Source organism: Agelaius phoeniceus, chromosome 26 (genome assembly GCF_051311805.1).
Source record: "Agelaius phoeniceus isolate bAgePho1 chromosome 26, bAgePho1.hap1, whole genome shotgun sequence".
In the NCBI taxonomy this organism is placed as follows: Eukaryota; Metazoa; Chordata; class Aves; order Passeriformes; family Icteridae; genus Agelaius; species Agelaius phoeniceus.
The window spans coordinates 797,540-822,701 of NC_135290.1; the positions used below are offsets into that span (position 1 = coordinate 797,540).

General features: G+C 58.6%; 2 protein-coding genes and 1 long non-coding RNA gene across 8 annotated transcripts; 1 reads left to right on the forward strand and 2 right to left on the reverse strand.

Moving 5' to 3' along the window:
- Positions 1–1,509: 1,509 nt before the first annotated feature.
- UBE2Z (ubiquitin conjugating enzyme E2 Z) lies at positions 1,510–12,136 on the reverse strand. Of its 2 annotated transcripts, XR_013185242.1 has the most exons (8): positions 11,727–12,136; positions 10,600–10,672; positions 9,127–9,314; positions 7,969–8,080; positions 6,910–7,022; positions 5,144–5,234; positions 3,947–4,294; positions 1,510–3,631 (listed from the first exon to the last, which is right to left on the reverse strand). XR_013185242.1 is itself a non-coding variant. In XM_054653193.2 (7 exons), exons 1-7 carry the CDS (start codon positions 12,050–12,052, stop codon positions 4,109–4,111), a joined length of 1,089 nt encoding a protein of 362 aa, XP_054509168.1. In that variant the 5' UTR covers positions 12,053–12,136; the 3' UTR covers positions 3,772–4,108. The 2 variants fall into 2 exon arrangements, 1 of the variants encoding a protein (XP_054509168.1); XM_054653193.2 differs by lacking the exon at positions 1,510–3,631 and having other exon boundaries at positions 3,772–4,294.
- Positions 12,137–12,289: 153 nt separating this feature from the next.
- Positions 12,290–14,948, forward strand: LOC143695726 (uncharacterized). The gene is made up of 3 exons (XR_013185244.1): positions 12,290–12,823; positions 13,960–14,053; positions 14,684–14,948. It is a non-coding gene; the product is annotated as an uncharacterized LOC143695726 (long non-coding RNA).
- Positions 14,949–15,916: 968 nt separating this feature from the next.
- On the reverse strand, positions 15,917–24,821 carry ATP5MC1 (ATP synthase membrane subunit c locus 1). Of its 5 annotated transcripts, none has more exons than XM_077190720.1 (6): positions 24,684–24,821; positions 23,204–23,252; positions 21,501–21,575; positions 20,384–20,435; positions 19,351–19,465; positions 16,147–16,675 (listed from the first exon to the last, which is right to left on the reverse strand). In XM_077190720.1, the coding sequence occupies exons 2-6, from the start codon at positions 23,240–23,242 to the stop codon at positions 16,282–16,284; spliced, it is 675 nt and encodes a 224-aa protein (XP_077046835.1). In that variant the 5' UTR covers positions 23,243–23,252; positions 24,684–24,821; the 3' UTR covers positions 16,147–16,281. The 5 variants fall into 5 exon arrangements, with proteins under 5 accessions (XP_054509156.1, XP_077046835.1, XP_077046836.1 ...); XM_077190721.1 differs by lacking the exon at positions 20,384–20,435 and adding an exon at positions 19,585–19,636 and having other exon boundaries at positions 16,148–16,675; XM_077190719.1 differs by lacking the exon at positions 20,384–20,435 and adding an exon at positions 19,813–19,853 and having other exon boundaries at positions 16,157–16,675; positions 19,351–19,476.
- Between the last annotated feature and the right edge of the window lie 341 nt (positions 24,822–25,162).

Here is a 25,162-nt window from a genome sequence, read left to right on the forward strand (position 1 = left end):
ATAACCCTGGGATACCCGGGAATAACCCATGGGATATCTGGGAATAACCCCTGGGATATCCGGGAATAACCCCTGGGATACCTGGGAATAACCCTGGGATATCTGGGAATAACCCCTGGGATATCCGGGAATAACCCCTGGGATACCCGGGAATAACCCCTGGGATATCTGGGAATAACCCATGGGATACCTGGGAATAACCCATGGGATATCCGGGAATAACCCATGGGATACCCGGGAATAACCCATGGGATATCTGGGAATAACCCTGGGATACCCGGGAATAACCCATGGGATACCTGGGAATAACCCATGGGATATCCGGGAATAACCCATGGGATAGCCGGGAATAACCCCTGGGATACCTGGGAATAACCCCTGGGATACCTGGGAATAACCCATGGGATACCTGGGAATAACCCCTGGGATATCCGGGAATAACCCCTGGGATATCTGGGAATAACCCATGGGATACCTGGGAATAACCCTGGGATACCTGGGAATCCCTCCCAGGATCTTCAGGAATCCCGCCAGGAATCCTCGGGAATCCCGGCTGGAATCCCTGCCAGGATCCTTGGAAATTCCCCCTGGAATCCTCGGGAATCCGTCCTGGAATCCCGGCTGGAATCCCCTCTGGAGTCCCCAGGAATCCTGTCTGGAATCCCCCCTGGAACCCTTGGGAATCCCCCCCTGGAATCCTCGGGAATCCCTCCCAGGGTTCTTGGGAATCCCTCCTGGAGTCCTTGGAATCTCCCCTGGAATCCTTGGGAATCGCTCCCAGGATCCTCAAGGAATCTCTGCTTGAATCCCCCCTGGCATCCTCGGGATCCCAGCTCAAATTCCCCCCAGGATCCTCAGGAATCCCCCCTGGAATCCTCGGGAATCCCCCCTGGAATCTCTGGGAATCCCCCCTGGAATCCCTGGGGATCTCCCCTGGAATCCTGTCTGGAGTCCTCAGGAATTCCCCCCAGGATCCTCAGGAATCTCCCCTTGGATCCCCCCTGGAATCCCTGGGAATCCCCCCAGGATCCTCAGGAATCCCCCCTGGAATCCCTGGGAATCCCCCCTGGAATCCCTGGGAATCCCCCCAGGATCCTCAGGAATCCCCCCCTGGAATCCCTGGAATTCCCCCCTGGGATCCCTGCCCGGGTCCCTCCTGTCCCTGCCATCCCGGGTCGGCAGCGCTGGGAATAAAAGTTTTGTACCAAATTCCTGAGTTTGGAGAATTCTGTGGGATCGGCCCCCGCTGGAATCGCTGCCGGCTTTGGGTGGAAATGCCCCAGATTGGGGAAAATGAGGGAAAGGGGCCGAGGGTGGAACCTTGGGAGGATTTGCAGCGGGAAATGGGATTGGGAAAACTGGGAAAGCTGGGAAAGCCGCCCTGGGGCGTTGTCATTCCATGAGAATTCCCACTGAGCAACACCGCGGGCTCCGTTCTGCCAAAACAAAACTTTATTGCACAAAGAAAAAAACCAAAAAAAAAAGAGAAAACCTCCCCCCCCCCAAAAAAAAAACCAAAAAAAAAAAAAACCCTCCCCCAAAAAAAAAAAACCCAAACCAAAAAAAAATAAAATGGGAATTATTATTGGAATTCTTCTGTACAACAGAAACCAGCAGAGATCTGCCAGGGCCTCGAGTGCATTTTTTATTTTTTTGTTTTCCAGCTCCATTCCAGGCCCTAAAATTCCGTTTGCTCCAAGGTCCCTGGGGCCGGGGAGGGACCCGGAATTCCCAGCCCTGGGAATGCTGGGAAGGCTCCCAGCCCCGCCTGGGGGGACACGGGGGACACGGGGAGGGGGTGGCAGCTCGGCCTCCCCTCGAGGGTTAAACCCAAACCAGAGTTTGGGAAAAGCACGGGAATGTCCCCATTGCCCACCTGGAAAATTCCCTGTTTCCTACCAGGGAAATTCCCATTCCCCAGCAGGAAAATTCCCATTCCCCACCTGGAAAATTCCCTGTTTCCTACCAGGAAAATTCCCATTTCTCACCTGGAAAATTCCCATTCCCCACCAGGGAAATTCCTCATTTCCAATCAGGAAAATTTCCCACCTGGAAAATTCCCATTTCCAACCAGGAAAATTCCTCATTTCCAACCTGGAAAATTCCTCATTTCCCACCAAAGAAATTCCCCATTTCCCAGCAGGAAAATTCCCATTCCCCACCTGGAAAATTCCTCATTTCCAACCAGGAAAATTCCTCATTTCCAACCAAGAAAATTCCCATTTCCAACCAGGAAAATCCCCATTTCCAACCAGAAAAATTCCTCATTTCCAACCAGGAAAATTCCCATTTCTCACCTGGAAAATTCCCCATTTCCCAGCAGGAAAATTCCCATTCCCCACCAGGGAAATTCCTCATTTCCAACCAGGAAAATTCCCCATTTCCCACCTGGAAAATTCCTCATTTCCAACCAAGAAAATTCCCATTTCTCACCTGGAAAATTCCCATTTCCCACCAGGGAAATTCCTCATTTCCCACCTGGAAATTTCCCAATTTCCCACCAGAAAAATTCCTCATTTCCAACCAGGAAAATTCCCATTTCCCAGCAGGAAAATTCCTCATTTCCCACCTTCCTGCTGCTGCTGCAATCCCAAATAATCCCAGGGGGGATTTGTGGGATTTGGGCTCCTCCTGCCCCTCGGGATGAGGATCCAGGCTGGGGAGTTCTCCCAGCACCAGCAGGATCCAAACTGGGCTGAACTGGTGTGGAGGGCAGGACTTTGGGCAGCATTTGGGGCAGCAATTTGTGCAGGATTTTGGGCCATTTTGGGCAGCATTTTGGGCAATTTTGGGCAGGATTTTGGGCAATTTTGGGCAGGATTCTGGGCAATTTTTGGCAGGATTCTGGGCAATTTTGGGCAGGATTTCGGGCAATTTTGGGCAGGATTTTGGGCAATTTTGGGCAGGATTCTGGGCAATTTTTGGCAGGATTCTGGGCAATTTTGGGCAGGATTCTGGGCAATTTTGGGCAGGATTCTGGGCAATTTGGGGCAGCATTTTGGGCAATTTGGGGCAGCATTTTGGGCCATTTTGGGCAGGATTTTGGGCCATTTTGGGCAGCATTTTGGGCCATTTTGTGTCCCTACAATGCAAAGTGAAACCTGGAGCTCCTGCTCACCCCAGCCCCAGTGGGAATTGTCACCTGCAGCTGGGCTGGGGGTGGCACTGCCACCTCCCCGTGTCACCCACAGCGCCCAGCCCGCTCCCAGCAGCCCTGGGCTCCCAGAAATTCCCAATTCCATGAAAGGCAAAGGGGATTGTCCCAGAGCCCAGCTGGGATCGTCCCCGTGGGCTGGCACAGGGAGGGAGGGGACAGGAGGGGACAGCGGAGGTGACACCGAGCCAAGGCGGGAAGCAGAGAATTCCAGGTGAGGAAGGAACGGCTCCAGCAGGAGAAAACCCCTCCAGAAAGGCTCAAATTCGATATTGCAGAAAGAAACAAACTGATCTGAGCGCTCCCTCCTCATCCTCCTCATCCTCCCCTGCCCAAACCTCCAGGGCGAACAAATCCATGGATTCCTGCAGTTCCCACTTGGCACATGAAGTCTCCAAAGGGCCCCGGGGCTCCAGTAAAGCTTTGGGGCAAGGAGCCCCAGTTCCAGCAGTGAGAATTCCTTTATCTTTGGTCTGCCTAGAAGAAAGACACCAGGGAGGCCCCAGCTCTCCCAAACTCCACCTGGACGCGGCCTGGGCGACCCAAGCGCTCCCACAGCTCCAGGGAAAGGTTCCCTCCCTGCCCAGGAGCACAAAAGCTCTCAAGGATTTGCAGTCTAGAGCTCATTCTTTAATCGAACGGAGGGGAAAAAAAATAAAAACCTGGAAAAAAAAACCAAAACAAAACAAAAAAACCAAAAAAAAAAAACCAAAAAACCAAAAGAACCCCAGCCAGTGTAGGTGTCGTCCAAAAAACCCCAAAAACAACCTGATGCCACATGCCAGGAAGTACCTTTGTCCAAGAGGAGCCTGTCCCGAGCTGGGCTTTGTCTCTTTTTTGGGAATTCTCCTCGGGGAATCCTCGGGGGTGGAGGCAGGGATGGAGGGAGGAGCCCGCGGCTCTCCCCGCCCCGGCCCGGCTGTGCCGCCGCAGTCCCGGCCGGGCCGGGCCCTCCTAGGCCCGGGGGCAGCCCTGGGGCTCGGGCTCGGGCTCCGAGGAGCTGCTCTCCGAGTCCATCTCGGCGCTGTCCTGCTGCTGCTGCTGCTGCTGCTGCCGCTCCTGCAGCCGCGCCCGCAGCGCCTGCAGCCGCCCCAGCAGCGCCTGGTAATCAAAGTGCCCGCGCTTCTCCCCAAAAGGGTCCTGGAAAGGGAATAAATGGACAGGGTGAGAGGGGGAAAGGGGAATAAACAGACAGGGGTGAGGGGAAAAAGGGAAAATGGACAGGGGGGAGAGGGGAAAGGGGAAAAATGGACAGGGGTGAGAGGGGAAAGGGAAATAAATGGACGGGGTGAGGGGGGGAACTGACAGGGGTGAGGGGGGAAAGGGGAAAATGGACAGGGGTGAGAGGGGGAAAAAGGGGAAAATGGACAGGGGGGAAGAGGGAAAGGGAAATAAACGGATAGGGGTGAGGGGAAAGGGGAATAAATGGACAGGGGAAAGGGGAAAATGGACAGGGGTGAGGGGGGAAAGGGGAAATAAAGGGACAGGGGTGAGGGGGAAAGGGAAAAACTGAGAGGGGGGAGAGGGGGAAAGGGAATAAACGGACAGGGGTGAGGGGGAAAAAATGATAGGGGTGAGGGGGGGAAAAGGGGAAATAAACAGACAGGAGTGAGGGGGGGAAAGGGGGAAAACGGACAGGGGTGAGGGGGGAAGGGGAAAAATGGACAGGGGTGAGGGGTGGGGGGGCTCTGGGAGAGGGGACGCGGAGAATTCCACAGGGAAATCCCAGCCTGGAGGGAGAGGATGATGAAATTCCACTGGGAAGGATCCTGGAACTCCCTCTGTAGCGGATCCTTGAATTCCCCCTGGACAGGATCCTGAAATTCCCCTGGACAAGATCCTGAAACTCCCCCAGGAGAACGTGGATCCCATCCCTGAATTCCCTCAGTGCTGCACATCTGTCCAGGCACATCTGTCCAGGCTCAGCCCCATGCCCAGCTCTGTCCCCATGCCCAGCTGTGTCCCTGTCCCCAGCTGTGCCCCCCTCACCTGCATGGTCTGGCCCTGCAGGTGCAGCCTCTCCTTGCAGACGCCCTCGTAGAAGTCCAGGTACTCCATGAAGGATTTCTCCATCACACCCCTGGGGACAGACAGGGGACACCACGGTCACCATGGCCCGTGGGGACACAGGGGGGCCACCCCTGTCCTGCTGGCACGGCCTGGGCAGGGACAGAGCCAGGGCAGGGACAGGGACAGGGCAGGGACAGAGCCCAGGGCAGGGACAGGGACAGGACAGGGACAGAGCCCAGGGCGGGGACAGAGCCCAGGGAGGGGACAGAGCCCAGGGAGGGGACAGAGCCCAGGGAGGGGACAGAGCCCAGGGCAGGGACAGAGCCCAGGGAGGGGACAGAGCCCAGGGAGGGGACAGAGCCCAAGGAGGGGACAGAGCCAGGACAGGGACAGAGCCAGGGAGGGGACAGAGCCCAGGGAGGGGACAGAGCCCAGGGAGGGGACAGAGCCCAGGGAGGGGACAGAGCCCAGGGAGGGGACAGAGCCCAGGGAGGGGACAGAGCCAGGGAGGGGACAGAGCCCAAGGAGGGGACAGAGACAGGGCAGGGACAGAGCCCAGGACAGGGACAGAGCCCAGGGCAGGGACAGAGCCCAGGGAGGGGACAGAGCCCAGGGAGGGGACAGAGCCAGGGAGGGGACAGAGCCAGGGAGGGGACAGAGCCAGGGCAGGGGAAAGAGCCCAGGACAGGGACAGAGACAGGGAGGGGACAGAGCCCAGGGCAGGGGACAGAGCCCAGGACAGGGACAGAGCCCAGGGAGGGGACAGAGCCCAGGACAGGGACAGAGCCAGGGCAGGGACAGAGCCCAGGACAGGGACAGAGCCCAGGGAGGGGACAGAGCCAGGGCAGGGACAGAGCCCAGGGAGGGGACAGAGCCAGGGAGGGGACAGAGCCCAGCGCAGGGGACAGAGCCCAGGGCAGGGGACAGAGCCCAGGGCAGGGGACAGAGCCCAGGGCAGGGGACAGAGCCCAGGGCAGGGGACAGAGCCCAGGGCAGGGACAGAGCCCAGGGCAGGGGACAGAGCCCAGGGCAGGGACAGAGCCAGGGCAGGGACAGAGCCAGGGCAGGGACAGAGCCAGGGAGGGGACAGAGCCCAGGGAGGGGACAGAGCCCAGGGAGGGGACAGAGCCCAGGACAGGGACAGAGCCAGGGAGGGGACAGAGCCCAGGGAGGGGACAGAGCCCAGGGAGGGGACAGAGCCAGGGCAGGGACAGAGCCCAGGGAGGGGACAGAGCCCAGGGCAAGGGACAGAGCCAGGGAGGGGACAGAGACAGGGAGGGGACAGACTCCCCCAGTGTCTCACTGTACCCAGGGGCTCGGGGCAGGGGCACTTTCCCCCCACTGTCCCCATGTCCCCCCAGTGTCCCTCTGTCTGTCCATACCGCAGGGGCTCGGGGCAGGGGCACTTTCCCCCCAGTGTCCCCATGTCCCCGGTGTCCTTGTGTCCCCATCCCTGGTGTCTGTCCCAGTGTCCCCATGTCCCCCTGTCCATCCGTACCCAGGGGCTCAGGGCAGGGGCACTTTCCCCCCACTGTCCCCAATGTCCCCATCCCTGGTGTCTGTCCCCGGTGTGCCCATGTCCCCAGTGTCCCCAATGTCCCCATGCCCCCGGTGTCCCCCCAGTGTCCCCCTGTCCCCGTGTCCGTACCGCAGGGGCTCGGGGCAGGGGCACTTTCCCCCCAGTGTCCCCAATGTCCCCATGCCCCTGGTGTCCCCCCAGTGTCCCCCTGTCCCCGTGTCCGTACCGCAGGGGCTCGGGGCAGGGGCACTTTCCCTCCAGCATGTCACACACGGCCACGCGGATGGTCTCGTGCCGGATGCACTCGTTGTAGTTCTTGCTGTCCCCGGGGTGCCGCTCCTGGGGACACGGAGCGTCAGCACAGGGCAGAGCCCGGCCTAACCAGGCCTGACCTGTCCAGGGCCCAGTTCCAGGCTGGGATCCCAGTTAAATCCAGGCTCGGATCCCAGTTAATTCCAGGCTGGGATCCCAGTTAATTCCAGGCTCGGATCCCAGTTAATTCCAGGCTGGGATCCCAGTTAAATCCAGGCTGGGGTCCCAGTCACTCCCAGCCTGCAATCCCAGCCAGTTCCAGCCTGGAACTTCAGTCCCAGCCTGTAATCCCAGTTCTAGGCTGGGTTCCCAGTCAGCTCCAGCCTGCAATCCCAGTCAGTTCTAGGCTGCAATACCAGTTAGTCCCAGACTGCAATCCCAGTTCTAGGCTGGGTTCCCAATCAGTTCCAGGCTGGGTTCCCAATCAACTCCAGCCTGCAATCCCAGTCAGTCCCAGCCTGCAATCCCAGTCCCAGCCTGGGTTCCCAGTCAGTCCAAGCCCGTATCCCAGTTAGTCCCAGCCCAAAATCCCAGTTCTAGGCTGGGTTCCCAGTCAAGTCCCAGCCTGCAATCCCAGTCATTCCCAGCCCGTATCCCAGTCATTCCCAGCCCGTATCCCAGTCATTCCCAGCCCGTATCCCAGTCAGTCCCAGCCCGTATCCCAGTCAGTCCCAGCCCGTAATCCCAGTCCCAGCCCGTATCCCAGTCAGTCCCAGCCTGCAATCCCAGTCCCAGCCCATATCCCAGTCAGTCCCAGCCCGTATCCCAGTCAGTCCCAGCCTGCAATCCCAGTTCCAGGCTGCAATCCCAGTCCCAGCCCGGGTTCCCAGTCAGTCCCAGCCTGCAATCCCAGTTCCAGTCTGTAATCCCAGTCCCAGCCCAGGTTCCCAGTCCCAGCCCGGGTTCCCAGTCAGTCCCAGCCTGCAATCCCAGTCCCAGCCCGGGTTCCCAGCCGGTCCCAGCCCAGCCTGACCTGCTCGAAGCCGGGCTCGTTGTGGTAGGGGTTCTCTGTCATCAGGGACTGGATGGAGATCAGCACTGACGAGATGCTCTGGGCCGGGCTCCAGGCCGGGCCTGTCCACGTGCTGGGCCAATTAACTGAGTCACTAATTAACCAGCAGCACTGTCCCCCCCCACAGCAGAACCCAGGAACCCGGGGAGCACAGCTGGGCCTGACCCTGGCACCTCAGCTGGACCTGAACTTCCCCAGCACGGCCTAAACTGCGCTGTCCTTCTGTCCGTGCTCAGCCGGGAGCAAGAGCCTGAGCTCAGCCTTGCCCTAGGCCCAGCTTACCCCAGGATGCTGAGGCAGCCCCTAGGCCCAGCTTACCCCAGGATGCTGAGGCAGCCCTTTAGGCCCAGCTTACCCCAGGATGCTGAGGCAGCCCCTAAGCCCAGCTTACCCCAGGATGCTGAGGCAGCCCCCTAGGCCCAGCTTACCCCAGGACGCTGAGGCAGCCCCTTAGGCCCAGCTTACCCCAGGATGCTGAGGCAGCCTCTAGGCCCAGCTTACCCCAGGATGCTGAGGCAGCCCCTAGGCCCAGCTTACCCCAGGATGCTGAGGCAGCCCCTAGGCCCAGCTTACCCCAGGATGCTGAGGCAGCCCCTAAACCCAGCTTACCCCAGGATGCTGTGGCACATCTTTAAACCCAGCTTACCCCAGGATGCCGAGGCAGCCCCTAGGCCCAGCTTACTCCAGGATGCTGAGGCAGCCCTTTAGGCCCAGCTTACCCCAGGATGCTGAGGCAGCCCTTTAGGCCCAGCTTACCCCAGGATGCTGAGGCAGCCCCTTAGGCCCAGCTTACCCCAGGATGCTGAGGCAGCCCTTTAGGCCCAGCTTACCCCAGGATGCTGAGGCAGCCCCTTAGGCCCAGCTTACCCCAGGATGCTGAGGCAGCCCCTAGGCCCAGCTTACCCCAGGATGCTGAGGCAGCCCCTAGGCCCAGCTTACCCCAGGATGCTGAGGCAGCCCCTAGGCCCAGCTTACCCCAGGATGCTGAGGCAGCCCCTAAGCCCAGCTTACCCCAGGATGCTGAGGCAGCCCCTAGGCCCAGCTTACCCCAGGATGCTGAGGCAGCCCCTAGGCCCAGCTTACCCCAGGATGCTGAGGCAGCCCCTAAGCCCAGCTTACCCCAGGATGCTGAGGCAGACCTTGCCGTTGCGGTAGAAGTTGGGGTTGAACCTGACGGTGTTGTTGCCCGTGGTCATGAGCTTGACGCGGGGCGGGTGGATGGGGTAATCGGGCGGGCAGCGGAACAGGAACAGGAAGAAGCCGCCCTCGTAGGGGGTGTCGAACGGGCCCGTGATCAGCGCGTGGATCTGCGGGGACACCCCAGCCCTGCGGCGTTCCCGGATCCTCCCGAGCTCCCAAACCCTTCAGGGTTCCCAAACCCTTCAGAGCTCCCAAACCCTGCAGCGTTCCCAAATCCTCTGGGGCTCCCAAACCCTCTGGGGCTCCCAAACCCTGTGGCATTCCTGGATCCTCCAAAGTTCCCAAACCCTCTGGGGCTCCCAAACCCTTCAGAGTTCCCAAACCCTTCAGAGTTCCCAAACCCTTCAGAGTTCCCAAACCCTTCAGAGTTCCCAAACCCTTCAGAGTTCCCAAACCCTTCAGAGTTCCCAAACCCTCTGGGGCTCCCAAACCCTGCGGCGTTCCCAGATCCTCCCGAGCTCCCAAACCCTCTGGGGCTCCCAAACCCTCCAGAGTTCCCAAACCCTCTGGGGCTCCCAAACCCTCCAGAGTTCCCAAACCCTCTGGGGCTCCCAAACCCTCCAGAGTTCCCAAACCCTACAGCATTCCCGGATCCTCCAGAGTTCCCAAACCCTACAGAGTTCCCAAACCCTCTGGGGCTCCCAAACCCTCCAGAGTTCCCAAACCCTGCGGTGTTCCCAAACCCTACAGAGTTCCCAAACCCTCTGGGGCTCCCAAACCCTGCAGCGTTCCTGGATCCTCCAGAGCTCCCAAACCCTCTGGGGCTCCCAAACCCTCCTGAGCTCCCAAACCCTCCCGAGCTCCCAAACCCTCCAGAGTTCCCAAACCCTCTGGGACTCCCAAACCCTGTGGCGTTCCCCGACCCTCCACAGCTTCAGCATTCCCAGACCCTGCGGCATTCCTGACCCTTCCAGGGCTCCCAAACCCTGCAGCATTCCCAAACCCTCTGGGGCTCCCCAATCCCCCAGAGTTCCTGAATCCTCCAGCATTCCCAGACCCTCCATGGCTCCAGCATTCCCAGACCCTTCAGAGTTCCCAAACCCTTCAGAGTTCCCAAACCCTTCAGAGTTCCCAAACCCTCCAGCATTCCCAAATCCTCCAGCCTTTCCAAACCCTCTGGTGCTCCCAGATCCTCCATGACTCCAGCATTCCCAGATCCTCCAGCATTCCCAGACCCTCCAGCGTTCCTGAACTCTTTGGCATTCCCAAACCCTCCATGGCTCCAGCATTCCCCAAACCCCCCAGCGTTCCCAAACCCTCCATGGCTCCAACATTCCCAGACCCCTCAGCATTCCCAGACCCCTGGATCCCACCCCCATCCCGGGAATCCGGGCCCTGCCCAGGGCGATTCCAGCCGGGGTTTGGGGACGGGAGCACCCGAGGGTTCCTCACCTTGGTCATGTCGTGGGGGTCGGGCACGACGAACATCCCCGGGGGCGGCTCCTTGTAGATGGACATGATATCCCTGGGAAAGGGAAACGGGAATGAGCCGGGAATGGGCCGGGAATGAGCCGGGAATGGGCTGGGAACGGGCCGGGAATGGGCCGGGAACGGGCCGGGAATGGGGATTTAAACCGGGAGTTAAACCGGGACTGGGGAGCTTTGGTGCCGGCTCTGGGCGAGATCCTTGAGCTGAGCCCCAAAGGCAGCCCAGGCATTCCAGAGCACTCCCGGGAATCCTCGGGAATCCCAGCAGGAATCCTCAGGAATCATGGCTGGAATTCTCAGGAATGCTGACTGGAATCCTTGGGAATCATGGCCGGAATTCTCAGGAATGCTGACTGGAATGCCCCCTGGAATCCTCGGGAATCCCCCCTGGAATTTCCCCCATGGAATTTCCCCGCCTCCAGCACCAGGAACTCCAATGAAACTGAAAATCCAACAAAGTTCCGGCCGTGAATTCCGCCGGGAGCTCGTCCCGGGTTCCCTCAGCTGAGGGGGGGGTTTCACCTCTCCCTGCCCGGCCTTTCCCGGGATATTCCCGGGCTGGGAATTCCAGGGGATCCCGGGCGGGAATTCCAGGGGATCCAGGGCAGGAATTCCAGGAGGATCCAGGCAGGAATTCCGAGGATATCCAGTCTGGGAATTCCCTGGGACAGAGCAAAGTGTCCCTGCCCAAGGACCCTCCCAACCCAAACCTCTACGGGAGAGCCCCGGGACACTGGGAAGGGCCGGGACCCGTGCCCGTGTTTGTCCCGGGACACTGGGAAGGGCCGGGACCCGTGCCCGTGTTTGTCCCGGGACACCGGGAAGGGCCGGGACCTGTCCCCGTGTTTGTCCCGGGACACCGGGAAGGGCCGGGACCTGTCCCCGTGTTTGTCCCGGGACACCGGCAGGGCCCGGCGCTGTCCCCAGGCCCGTGCCCGGTACCCGGTACCCGGTGCGGCGCAGGGCCCGTTACCGGCCGCGGGGCCGAGCCGAACGCCCGCGCCGCGCTCCGTGCCCGGGCCGCGCGCTGCCGGTTCCGGTCCCGCTGCCGGTCCCGGTTCCGCTGCCGGTCCCGGTCCCGCTCCGCTCACCGTTTGATCCGCAGCAGGCAGGCCGGGCTGGGCCGCTCGCTGTCCCAGTCGCCGCTGACCGTGGGGTCCCAGAAGGCGGAGTGCGTGAGGAGCGCGGCCCCCGCCGCCGCCGCCGCCATCGGGGCGCCGCCGCTACCGGGGGCCACGCCGGTGCCGGGCGCCGCGGCCGCGCCGAAGCCCGCGGCCGCCCAGAGCTCGGCGGGGATGAACACACCGGGGGTGCCCGCGGAGCCGGCGGCGCTGGGGGAGGCGCTGCCGCCGCCGCCCGCCGCCAGCACCGCGGCCGGGGCCGGGGCCGCGTCCTCGGCCGCCGGGCTCTCCGCCATTGCGGCCTCGGCCCGCGCCGCTTCCGGGACTCCGCACCACCGAGGCGCGCGGCCAGAGCGGCCCCGCGCCGCCCACGCTCCCCGCCCCCGGCACCACCGAGCGGCGGCGGGAGCGGCTCCTCCGCAAGGGGGGACGGGGAGGGAGACACCGCCACAGCGCCCCCTGGCGAGCGGGAGGCCCGGGGAGCCGGAGGGGGAACGGGAAGTGGGGGGTTTGGGGAATTTGGGTTTTTTTGGGGGAATTTGTCGTTTTGTGGGAACGGCGGGGTTATGGGAGCAAAAAGGGTGGGAAAATCCTCCGGGATCGGCCCTCGCCGGGGAACGGGCACGGCCCCGGGGCTGCTGGAGCTCCAAGAAACTTTGGACAACTCTGAGGGACGGCAGGGGGGGATTGGGGGGATCCGGCAGGGCCGGGATCATCCCGCGGGATCCTTTCCCATTCGGGATCATCCTGCGGGATCCTTTCCCATTCGGGATCATCCCGCGGGATCCTTTCCCATTCGGGAGGGTCCTGCGGGATCCTTTCCTGCCGGGATTCTCGCTGGTCCCAGGATCACCACACCCAACCACCGCTCACCGTGTCCCCAGGTGTCACCTCCCCTCTGGGATTTGGCCCCTCCAGGGGCCTGGGCAGCTGTGCCAGGGCTGCATCCCATCCTGGGGACAGCAGGAATTCTGTATCCCGGGAATTCTGTACCCCATTTCCTGGGAATTGTTTCCCATTCGCAGGAGTTCTGTATCCCGTTCTCGGATTACTGTAACCCAGCCCAGGTAACAGTGTTGTTGTTGTTGTTGTTGTTGTTGTTGTTGTTGTTGTTGTTGTTGTTGTTGTTCTGGGGACACACAATCCAGGGAATTCTCTCCCAGTCCCGTCTGTTTCCGCAGCCAAACCTTCCTCCAAACCTCGGAGATTGCTGAGCCCAGCTCTCCTCAGGCACTTCAGGAATTCATTCATCCATCCCTGCGCCCCATTCCCCGTGTCCCATTGCCAGGAATGTCCCCAAACAGAGCCACCAATCCCCATGTCTCATTCCCTGTGTCCCATTCCCCGTGTCCCATTCCCAGGAATGTCCCCAGAAATGTCCCCAAACAGAGCCACCAATCCCCGTGTCCCATTCCCTGTGTCCCATTCCCATCCCTGTGTTCCATTCCCAGGAATGTCTCCAAGAACGTCCCCAAACAGAGGCACCAATCCCCGTGTCCCATTCCCAGGAATGTCCCCAAACAGAGCCACCAATCCCCGTGTCCCATTCCATGTGTCCCATTCCCCGTGTCCCCTTCCCATTCCCAGAAATGTCCCCAAACAGAGCCACCCATCCCCGTGTCCCATTCCCAGGAACGTCCCCAAACAGAGCCACCATTCCCCGTGTCCCATTCCCACGAATGTCCCCAGAAATGTCCCCAAACAGAGCCACCATTCCCTGTGTCCCATTCCCAGGAATGTCCCCAGGAATGTCCCCAAACAGAGCCACCCATCCCCATGTCCCATTCCATGTGTCCCCTTCCCATTCCCAGGAATGTCCCCAAACAGATCCACCACTCCCTGTGTCCCATTCCCATCCCTGTGTTCCATTCCCAGGAATGTCCCCAAGAATGTCCCCAAACAGATCCACCACTCCCTGTGTCCCATTCCCATCCCTGTGTCCCATTCCCAGGAATGTCCCCAAACAGAGCCACCAATCCCCGTGTCCCATTCCATGTGTCCCATTCCCATTCCCTGTGTCCCATTCCCATCCCCGTGTCCCATTCCCATTCCCGTGTCCCATTCCCATCCCCGTGTCCCATTCCCATCCCCGTGTCCCATTCCCATCCCCGTGTCCCATCCCCGTGTCCCATTCCCATCCCCGTGTCCCATTCCCCGTGTCCCATTCCCATCCCCGTGTCCCATCCCTGTGTCCCATTCCCAGGAACGCATTCCCATTCCCAGGGAGGTCACGGCCGCTGCCCCGCGGCTCTGGGCAGAGGAGTGGCTGCATTAATTAATTTAATTACTCCAAGCAGGTAACGAGCCAAGCTCGCTCCGGGCTCCCTTTCCTGAAGGGCGCGGCCGCCTCTCCCAAAATCCTGGGATTTGGGTGGGATTTGGGTGGGAATCCAACTAGACCTCTCCCAAAATCCTGGGATCTGGGTGGGATCTGGGTGGGATTTGGGTGGGATTTGGGTGGGATTTGGGTGGGAATCCAACTCAACCTCTCCCAAAATCCTGGGATTTGGGTGGGATTTGGGTGGGATCTGGGTGGGATCTGGGTGGGATTTGGGTGGGATCTGGGTGGGATTTGGGTGGGATCTGGGTGGGAATCCAACTCGACCTCTCCCAAAATCCCCAAGGGATCTGGGTGGGATTTGGGTGGGATTTGGGTGGGATTTGGGTGGGATTTGGGAATTTCTCCTCCCTGACCGGCCCCAGGCTTTCAGGGGGATGAGGCAGGGACCGGCCGGGGCTGAAATCCCTCAGCTCCGGGGATTTCTGGGAATTCTGCTCTGAGCAGGGACCTGGGGAGCTCCAGAGCTGAGAATTCCCGGGATTCCTGGGAATTTGGGAATTCCCAGGGACATTCCAGGGATGGGATTCCCAGGAATTCTCCCCAGCATCCACCCCAACCCTCTCCTGATGGAGCTTGGTTTTCCCAGGGCCCAGATTTGGGGCCATTTCTGCAGATTTGAGTTCACTCCATCGTCGGGTTCCACTTGAGGATTTTCCACCCAAGATCTCCCCCAGAAGGTAAAAAATAAAGACAAAAAAAACCCCAAAACAGCGATTTCTGTAGAGACATCCGTGGTTTCCTCTGGGAATCCCATCCTAGCACCCAACCCCAACCTCTGTTTTCTCAGAGGGCCCAGATTTGGGGGGGATTTCTGCAGATTTGAGTTGGCTCCACCTTCATTTTCCTCTCTTCCCATTCCCATCCCACAGCTGGGATTCTCCCCCCTGGAAGGTGAAAAATAAAGGCAAAAACCAGCCCAGAGCAGGGAATAATTCCATAGAGAAATCCATGGTTTCCTCTGGGAATTCCATCCCAACACCCAACCTCTGTTTTCCCAAGGCCCAGATTTGGGGGGAATTTTTATGGGGATTTTTTCCAGATTTGACTCCGTTTCCATTTTCCTCTCTCCCTGTTCCCACTCCCATCCCACAGCCGGGGATTCTCCCCCCAGGAAGGTGAAAAATAAAGGCAAGAAAAAAGCCCAGAGCAGGGAATTCCATAGAGAAATCCGTGGTTTCCTCTGGGAATTCCATCCCAACACCCAACCTCTGTTTTCCCAAGGCCCAGATTTGGGGGGATTTTTTCCAGATTTGGCTCCGTTTTCATTTTCCTCTCTTCCTGTTCCCACTCCCACCCCACAGCTGGGGATTCTCCCCCCAGGATCTCCCCTGGAAGGTGAAAAATAAAGGCAAAAAACAAAGCCCAGAACAGGGAATAATTCCATAGAAAAATCCATGGTTTCCTCTGGGAATTCCATCCCAATCTCTGTTTTCCCAAGGCCCAGATTTGGGGGGATTTTTCCAGATTTGGCTCCGTTTCCATTTTCCTCTGTCCCCATTCCCACTCCCATCCCACAGCTGGGGATTTTCCACCCCAGAAGGTGAAAAATAAAGGCAAGAAAAAAGCCCAGAACAGGGAATAATTCCATAGAGAAATCCAAGGAATTTCCTCTGGCAATTCCATCCCAACCCCAAATCTGTTTTCCCAAGGCCCTCCCAAGGCCCAGATTTGGGGGGATTTTTTATGGAGAATTTTTCCAGATTTGGCTCCGTTTCCATTTTCCTCTCTCCCCATTCCCATCCCACAGCCGGGGATTCTCCCCCCAGGAAGGTGAAAAATAAAGGCCAAAAACCCCCAAAAACCAGCCCAGAGCAGGGAATTGTGTAGAGAAATCGGTGGTTTACTGGCAGGAGAGGAGGAGCAGCAGCAGGGGCTGTCCCTGGGATGTCACATGGCGAAGAGGATCAGGAATGCCACCATCAGACAGAAGAGCCCCATGGCCTCGGACAGGGCAAAGCCCAGGATGGCGTAGGAGAAGAGCTGCTGCTTCAGAGAGGGGTTCCTGAAAATGGGAATAGAGAGAAAAAATGGGAAAATGGGAATGGGAACATGGGAAAATGGGGATGGGAAAATGGGGATGGGGGAGAGGAGCTGCTGCTTCAGAGAGGGGTTCCTGAAAATGGGAATAGAGAATGGAAAAATGGGAAAATGGGAAAATGGGAATGGGGGAGAAGAGCTGCTGCTTCAGAGAGGGGTTCCTGGAATGGGAATGGGAATAGAGTGAGGAAAAATGGGAAAATGGGAATGGGGGAGAAGAGCTGCTGCTTCAGAGAGGGGTTCCTGAAATGGGAATAGAGAGAAAAAATGGGAAAATGGGGATGGGAACATGGGAATGGGAAAATGGGAATGGGGGAGAAGAGCTGCTGCTTCAGAGAGGGGTTCCTGGAATGGGAATGGGAATAGAGTGAGGAAAAATGGGAAAATGGGAATGGGGATGGGGGAGAAGAGCTGCTGCTTCAGAGAGGGGTTCCTGGAATGGGAATGGGAATAGAGTGAGGAAAAATGGGAAAATGGGAATGGGAAAATGGGAATGGGGATGGGGATGGGGGAGAAGAGCTGCTGCTTCAGAGAGGGGTTCCTGGAATGGGAACAGAGAGAAAAAATGGGAAAATGGGAAAATGGGAATGGGAAAATGGGAATGGGGGAGAAGAGCTGCTGCTTCAGAGAGGGGTTCCTGCAAATGGGAATAGAGAATGGGAAAATGGGAATGGGAATGGGAATAGAGTGAGAAAAAATGGGAATGGGAATGGGAAAACGGGAATGGGAAAATGGGGATGGGAATGGGGGAGAAGAGCTGCTGCTTCAGGGGTGGATTCCTGGAAATGGGAACAGAGAATGGGAATGGGAAAATGGGGATGGGGAAGGGAAATGGGGATGGGGAATGGGGAATGATGCCCCAAACCAGGGGGAATTAAAACAGGGAATCATGTCCCAAACCAGCCCAGAGTCAGGGAATGAAAGCAGGGAATAACTCCAGGGAATAACACCAGGAAATCCCCCAGACCAGGGAATGAATCCAGGGAATAACAACAGGGAATAAATGCAGGGAACGAGCCCCAGGGCAGGAGCAGCTGGGATGGGATGGGGTGGGATCAATGGGATGGGATGGGATCCATGGGATGGGATGGGATCCATGGGGTGGGATGGGATGGGATGGGATGGGGTATCCGGGGTTTTTCCCTCTTTTCGGGATGTTAGAATGGCACAGGATGGGATGGGGTATCCAGGGTTTTTTCCTCTTTTCAGGAATGTTAAAATGGCACAGGATGGGATGGGAGATCCAGGGTTTTCCCTCTTTCCAGGGATGTTAGAATGGCACAGGATGGGATGGGATATCCGGGGTTTTCTCTCTTTTCAGGGATGTTAGAATGGCACAGGATGGGATGGGAGATCCAGGGTTTTTCCCTCTTTTTGGGATGTTAGAATGGCACAGGATGGGATGGGAGATCCAGGGTTTTCTCTCTTTCCAGGGATGTTAGAATGGCACAGGATGGGATGGGATATCCGGGTTTTTCCCTCTTTTCAGGGATGTTAAGGTGGCACAGGATGGGATGGGATATCCAGGGTTTTCCCTCTTTTTGGGATGTTAGAATGGCACAGGATGGGATGGGGTATCCGGGGTTTTCCCTCTTTTCAGGGATGTTAAGGTGGCACAGGATGGGATGGGGTATCCAGGGTTTTTCCCTCTTTCCAGGGATGTTAGAATGGCACAGGATGGGATGGGATATCCGGGTTTTTCCCTCTTTTTGGGATGTTAGAATGGCACAGGATGGGATGGGATATCCGGGGTTTTCCCTCTTTTCAGGGATGTTAAACCCTGGATTTGGCTGGCACCTGGTGGCTCCAAGCTGCAATTCCTGCAATTCCTTCCAGAGGGGAGTTGGGAATCAGCTGGAGGGTGCATTCAAACAATTAATAGAGTAATGGATTAATTTAATAGAAGAATTAATTATTTTTAAAATATTATTGGATTATTTTAATTGAATATTTAATTGAATGTTAGTGGATTATTTTAAGAGAATAACCACGTTAATAGAATGGATTACCCTAACAAAGTAATTATTTTAATAGAATAATAAATATTATTTTAATAGAATTGATTATGCTAAGACAATAGCACTGTTTTATTAGAATAATTTTTTAAAGAGAGTGCATTGGTTCTAACACAACAGTGGATTCTCTTTAAGAGAAGGGATTACTTAAATAAATGGATTATTGTAAGAGAAAAATTGATTGTTTCAATAGAATGTGTTAGTTTAATAAAATAATGGGGGTTTCTAAGAGAAGAGGGAACCATTTTTAGGGGAATGGGGGATGAATTTTTGGGGGAATAGGGGATGAATTTTTAAGGGAATGGGGACCATTTTTAAGGGAATGTTGCACCACACACCCATTTGATATCCTTAACACCCATCCTGTTCCACAGCCCCATGCAGAGCCGGCCCCAGATCCCAGGGAATGGCCCTAAATCCCAGGGAATGGCCCAAAATCCTGGGAATGGCCCTAAATCCCGGGGAATGGCCCCAAATCCTGGGGAATGGCCCCAAATCCTGGGGAATGGCCCCAAATCCCAGGGAATGGACCCAAATCCCAGGGAATGGACCCAAATCCCAGGGGAATGGACCCAAATCCCAGGGAATGGCCCCAAATCCTGAGGAATGGCCCCAAATCCTGAAGAATGGCCCAAAATCCGGGGAATGGCCCCAAATCCTGGAGAATGGCCCAAACCCCTGGGGAATGGCCCCAAACCCTGGGGAATGGCCCCAAATCCTGAAGAATGGCCCAAAATCCCAGGGAATGGCCCCAAATCCCGGTTCCGGGGGCAGTCCCACCTGGCGTATCTGATGATGAGGCTCCCGAACATGGTGCCAATCCCCTGTCCCCCATGTCCCCCTGTCTGTCCCTGTGTCCCCCTGTCCGTCCCCGTGTCCCCCTGTCTGTCCCTGTCCCCCTGTCCATCTCCCTGTCCCCGTACCTGGCGTATCCGATGATGAGGCTCCCGAACACGGTGCCGATCCCGTCCGTCCCTGTCCCCCTGTCTGTCCCTGTCTGTCCCTGTCTGTCCCTGTCTGTCCCTGTCCCCCTGTCCGTCCCTGTGTCCCCCTGTCCGTCCCTGTGCCCGTACCTGGCGTATCCGATGATGAGGCTCCCGAACACGGTGCCGATCCCTTGTCCCCCTGTCCGTCCCTGTCCCCCTGTCCGTCCCTGTCCCCCTGTCCCCGTGTCCCCCTGTCCATCCCCGTGTCCCCGTACCTGGCGTATCCGATGATGAGGCTCCCGAACACGGTGCCGATCCCCGCCCCCGAGCCCGCCACGCCCACGGTGGCGGCGCCGGCCCCGATGAACTTGGCGGCCGTGTCGATGTCCCGGGACAGCGCCGAGCTGCGGAACTGCCGCCGGGGCTGCTGCACGGCCAGCGACACCTGCGGGACACACCGGGGACATGGGGACAGCTCAGGGACATGGGGACAGCTCAGGGACTGGGCAGGGACAGCGCCGAGCTGCGGAACTGCCGCCGGGGCTGCACGGCCAGTGACACCTGCGGGACACACCGGGGACAGCTCAGGGACATGGGGACAGCTCAGGGACAGGGCAGGGACATGGGGACAGGGACAGTGCCGAGCTGCGGAACTGCCGCCGGGGCTGCTGCACGGCCAGCGACACCTGCGGGACACAGCGGGGACAGCTCAGGGACATGGGGACAGGGACAGGGCTGAGCTGCGGAACTGCCGCCGGGGCTGCACGGCCAGCGACACCTGCGGGACACACCGGGGACAGCTCAGGGACATGGGGACAGGGCAGGGGACAGCTCAGGGACAGGGCAGGGACATGAGGACAGGGACAGCGCCGAGCTGCGGATCTGCCGCCGGGGCTGCGCGGCCAGCGACACCTGCGGGACACACCGGGGACAGCTCAGGGACATGGGGACAGCTCAGGGACAGGGACAGCGCCGAGCTGCGGAACTGCCGCCGGGGCTGCTGCACGGCCAGCGACACCTGCGGGACACACCGGGGACAGCTCAGGGACATGGGGACAGCTCAGGGACAGGGACAGCGCCGAGCTGCGGAACTGCCACCGGGGCTGCGCGGCCAGCGACACCTGTGGGACACAGCGGGTACATGGCAGGGACATGGGGACAGGGCAGGGACATGGGGACACATCAGGGACAGGGACAGCGCCGAGCTGTGGCACAGCCAGCGACACCTGCGGGACACAACGGGGACAGCTCAGGGACATGGGGACAGCTCAGGGGACAGCTCAGGGACAGGGCAGGGACATGGGGACAGGGACAGCGCCGAGCTGCGGAACTGCCGCCGGGGCTGCGCGGCCAGCGACACCTGCAGGACACACCAGGGACATGGGGACAGGGCAGGGACATGGGGACACACCAGGGACATGGGGACACAACGGGGACATGGGGACACATCAGGGGACAGGGCAGGGACAGCCAGGTTCAGCTCGGGGACATGGGGACAGCAGAACTGCTGCCAGGGCTGCACAGGGCAGGCCAGTGACAGCTCAGGGACAGGGGGACAGCTTGGGGACAGACAGGGGGACAGGGCAGGGACAGGGCAGGGACACCTCAGGGCTGGCACCCAGCAAGGGAAGGGGGGCGTTGAGTCCTGAGGATGGAAGATGAGGGTGGGGATGAAGGATCAGGATGGGGATGAAGGAGCAGGATGGGGATGAAGGAGCAGGATGGGGAACACCATGAGGAGCAGGATGGGAATGAGGGAGCAGGATGAAGGGTGAGGATGAAGGATGAGGATGAAGGGTGAGGATGAAGGAGCAGGATGAGGGAGCAGGATGAAGGGTGAGGATGAAGGGTGAGGATGAGGGTGAGGATGAAGGAGCAGGATGGGGATCAGGATGAAGGGTGAGGATGAAGGGTGGGGATGAGGATGAGGATGAAGGGTGAGGATGAAGGGTGGGGATGAAGGGTGGGGATGAAGGAGCAGGATGAAGGAGCAGGATGGGGATCAGGATGAAGGGTGAGGATGAAGGGTGGGGATGAAGGGTGGGGATGAGGATGAAGGGTGAGGATGAAGGGTGAGGATGAGGATGAAGGGTGAGGATGAAGGGTGGGGATGAAGGGTGGGGATGAAGGGTGAGGATGAGGATGAAGGGTGAGGATGAAGGGTGAGGATGAAGGGTGAGGATGAGGATGAAGGGTGAGGATGAAGGGTGGGGATGAGGATGAGGATGAAGGGTGAGGATGAAGGGTGGGGATGAAGGAGCAGGATGAAGGATCAGGATGGGGATCAGGATGAAGGGTGAGGATGAAGGGTGGGGATGAAGGGTGAGGATGAGGATGAGGATGAAGGGTGAGGATGAAGGGTGGGGATGAAGGATGAGGATGAGGATGAAGGGTGAGGATGAGGCCCAAGGCCAGGGTGCCTCACCTGCGCGCTCTCCTCAGGCCTGCTGAACACAGCCATGGACACGGGCCTGGCCAGAGCCCTGGAGCAGCAGCGGAACTGCAGGGACAGGACAGGGACACTGGGGACACCTGGGGACACCTGGGGACACTTGGGGACACCTGGGGACACCTGGGGACGCCAGCCCAGCCCAACCACCCCCAGCCTTCCCCACAGCCCAACCCAGACCCTGCAGCCCTCCCTGGGAGCACAGCTCAGCATCCCCAACCCTCAGCAGAACCAGGTGTTCTATGGAGCATTGAAATCCCCCAAAACACCCCAAATGTACCCAAAACTGGACAATAAGGGATTATCAATGGGGGTGTTTGTGTTCCAGCACTGAAATCCCCCTAAAACACCCCAAATGTACCCAAACTGGACAATAAGGGGTTATCAATGGGGCTGTTTCTGTTCCAGCACTGAAATCCCCTTTGAAATCCCCCAAATGTACCCCAAACTGGACAATAAGGGGTTATCAGTGGGGCTGTTTCTGTTCCAGCATTGAAATCCCCCTAAACCACCCCAAATGTACCCAAACCTGGACAATAAGGGGTTATCAATGGGGCTGTTTCTGTTCCAGCATTGAAATCCCCCTAAAACACCCCAAATGTACCCAAACTGGACAATAAGGGGTTATCAATGGGGTGTTTCTGTTCCAGCACTGAAATCCCCCTAAAACACCCCAAATGTACCCAAACTGGACAATAAGGGGTTATCAATGGGGCTGTTTCTGTTCCAGCATTGAAATCCCCTTTGAAATCCCCCTAAAGCACCCCAAATGTACCCAAACCTGGACAACAAGGGGTTATCAGTGGGGCTGTTTGTGTTCCAGCATTGAAATCCCCTTTGGAATCCCCCAAATGTACCCCAAATGTACCCAAACCTGGACAATAAGGGTTATCAATGGGGTTGTTTCTGTCCCAGCATTGAAATCCCCCTAAACCACCCCAAATGTACCCAAACTGGACAATAAGGGGTTATCAATGGGGTGTTTCTGTTCCAGCACTGAAATCCCCTTTGAAATCCCCCAAAACACCCCAAATGTACCCAAACTGGACAATAAGGGGTTATCAATGGGGTGTTTCTGTTCCAGCATTGAAATCCCCCTAAAGCACCCCAAATGTACCCAAAACTGGACAATAAGGGGTTATCAATGGGGTGTTTCTGTTCCAGCACTGAAATCCCCCCAAAACATCCCAAATGTACCCAAACTGGACAATAAGGGGTTATCAATGGGGCTGTTTCTGTTCCAGCATTGAAATCCCCTTTGAAATGCCCCTAAAACATCCCAAATGTACCCAAAACTGGACAATAAGGGGTTATCAATGGGGCTGTTTCTGTTCCAGCCCCTCAGACCAATCCCACAGCCCCCAGGCCGAGCACAGCGAGGTGCCAGCCCCAGAAATCCCATTATTCCCATTTTTCCCCCATTTTCTCCCAGGAAAGGAGGGGATTCCTGAGCGACCCAAGGGAGCCCTGCCCTGCTGCTGGGAGCAGCCCGGGGCTGAGCTCGGTGCCAGCCACTCACACGTGTCACCAGAGGTCACCTTGTCCCCTCCCTGCTCAAAGCCAGGCGCTGAACCCGCCCAGATCCCAGCCCAGCCAGGGGGAACGGAGGGGAGGAACCCCCCAAATCCCCAATTCCCCAATAATTCCCACCGGGAATTCCCTGCCAGGGCAGCACCTACCAGCGCCGGGGAGCTGAGGAGCGCCACGGGAGCCTGCATTGTGCTGGATCTGCAACACAAAACCGCAGAAATCACAAATAAATGAATTTAAACCAAACCAGCAGGACTCGGGTGCTGCTGTGAGCAGGCCAGCCCCGAGGGGTCACCACAGCCCTGAGCTCCTCTGTGTCCCCAGCACAGGGCACTGGCCCCAAGGTTGTGTCCCCAGCATGGCTCTGTGTCCCCAGGGCTTTGTCCCACTGACCGTGCCGGGCTTTAACCCCACCGTGTCCCCAAGGATTTAACCCCACTGTGTCCCAAATGTCCCCAAGGATTTAACCCCACTGTGGCCCAAATGTCCCCAAGGATTCGACCCCACCGTGGCCCAAATGTCCCCAAGGATTTAACCCCACTGTGTCCCAAATGTCCCCAAGGATTTAACCCCACTGTGTCCCCAAGGATTTAACCCCACTGTGTCCCCAGGGCTTTAACCCCACCTTGTCCCCAAGGATCCACCCCCACTGTGTCCCCAAGGATTTTAACCCCCACTGTGCCCCAAATGTCCCCAAGGATTTAACCCCACCTTGTCCCCAAATGTCCCCGAGGATTTAACCCCCACTTTGTTCCCAACTGTCCCCAAGGATTCAATCCCACCGTGTCCCCAAGGTTTTACCTCCCATGTCCCCAACTATCCCTGGGCCTTTAACCCCACCGTGTCCCCAACCGTCCACAAGGATTTAACCCCACCCTGTCCCAAATGTCCCCAAGGATTTAACCCCACTGTGTCCCCAACTGTCCCCGGGGCTTTAACCCCGCCGTGTCCCCAAGGATTTAACCCCACTTTGTTCCCAAATGTCCCCAAGGATTTAACCCCACCGTGTTCCCAACTGTCCCTGGGGCTTTAACCCCACTTTGTCCCCAAATGTCCCCGAGGATTTAACCCCACTTTGTTCCCAACTGTCCCCAAGGATTTAACCCCGCTTTGTTCCCAACTGTCCCCGGGGCTTTAACCCCACTGTGTCCCCAAGGTTTTACCTCCCGTGTCCCCAGTTGTCCCCAAAGCTTTAACCCCACTGTGTCCCCAAAGCTTTAACCCCCGTGTCCGCAAGGTTTTAGCCCCACTGTGTCCCCGCGGCTTTAACCTCCGTGTCCCCAAGGTTTCGTCCTCACTGTGTCCCCAAGGCTTTAACCCCTCTGTGTCCCCGAGGCTTTGCCCCCCCGTCCCCTCCGTGTCCCCGGCTGTCCCCTTAGCCCTCGCACGGCCCCGTGTCCTCCCTCTCTCCCTCCCTCCCCGTTAATCCCCGCTCGGTGCCTGCCCCGGGCAGCTCCTCCCGCCCTCCCTTCCACACCGGCGCCCTCACGACCCCCCGAGGGCAGCGCAGGCCCCACCGCCCGCCGGGCAGCGAAGGGCACCACCCCAGCAGCACCGGCCGGGCCCGCGGCTCTGTCCAGGAGCCCCGGGAGCCGCGGGACGGCCGGGTCGGGCCGGGCCGGGTCCCACCTGCGCGGGGTCCGCTCGGGCCGGCGGCGGCGGCAGCTCTGTGGGCAGCGTCACCTTGGCCGTGTCCCCCCGGCGTCCTCCGCGCCCATTGGCTGCCGCCGCGCGCGCGCGCCCGCGCCCGCCCTCCCCATTGGCCGAGCGCCGAGGAAACCCCGCCTCCCTGCATCCGGCCATGGCGGGAAGGAGGAGGGTGGGGAGGGGCGGGGACGCGGGTGGTGATTGGTGGGTTGAGGACGGGGGCGCTCGGTGATTGGGTGAGGAAGCTGTCAATCTGGAGGTGGGCGGGAAGGGGCGGGGCCCGTGGCCGTGAGGGAGAGTCCGGAGGGAGGAAGAGGTCGGGTGGGGAGAGGGTGTGTGGCGTTAGAGAGGGTTTGTGGGGTTAGAGGGGGTTTGTGGGGTTAGAGGGGGTTTGTGGGGTTAGAGAGGGTTTGTGGCACCGGGAAGTGTTCTGTGGGATCTGGGAAGGATTTTTGTGTCCA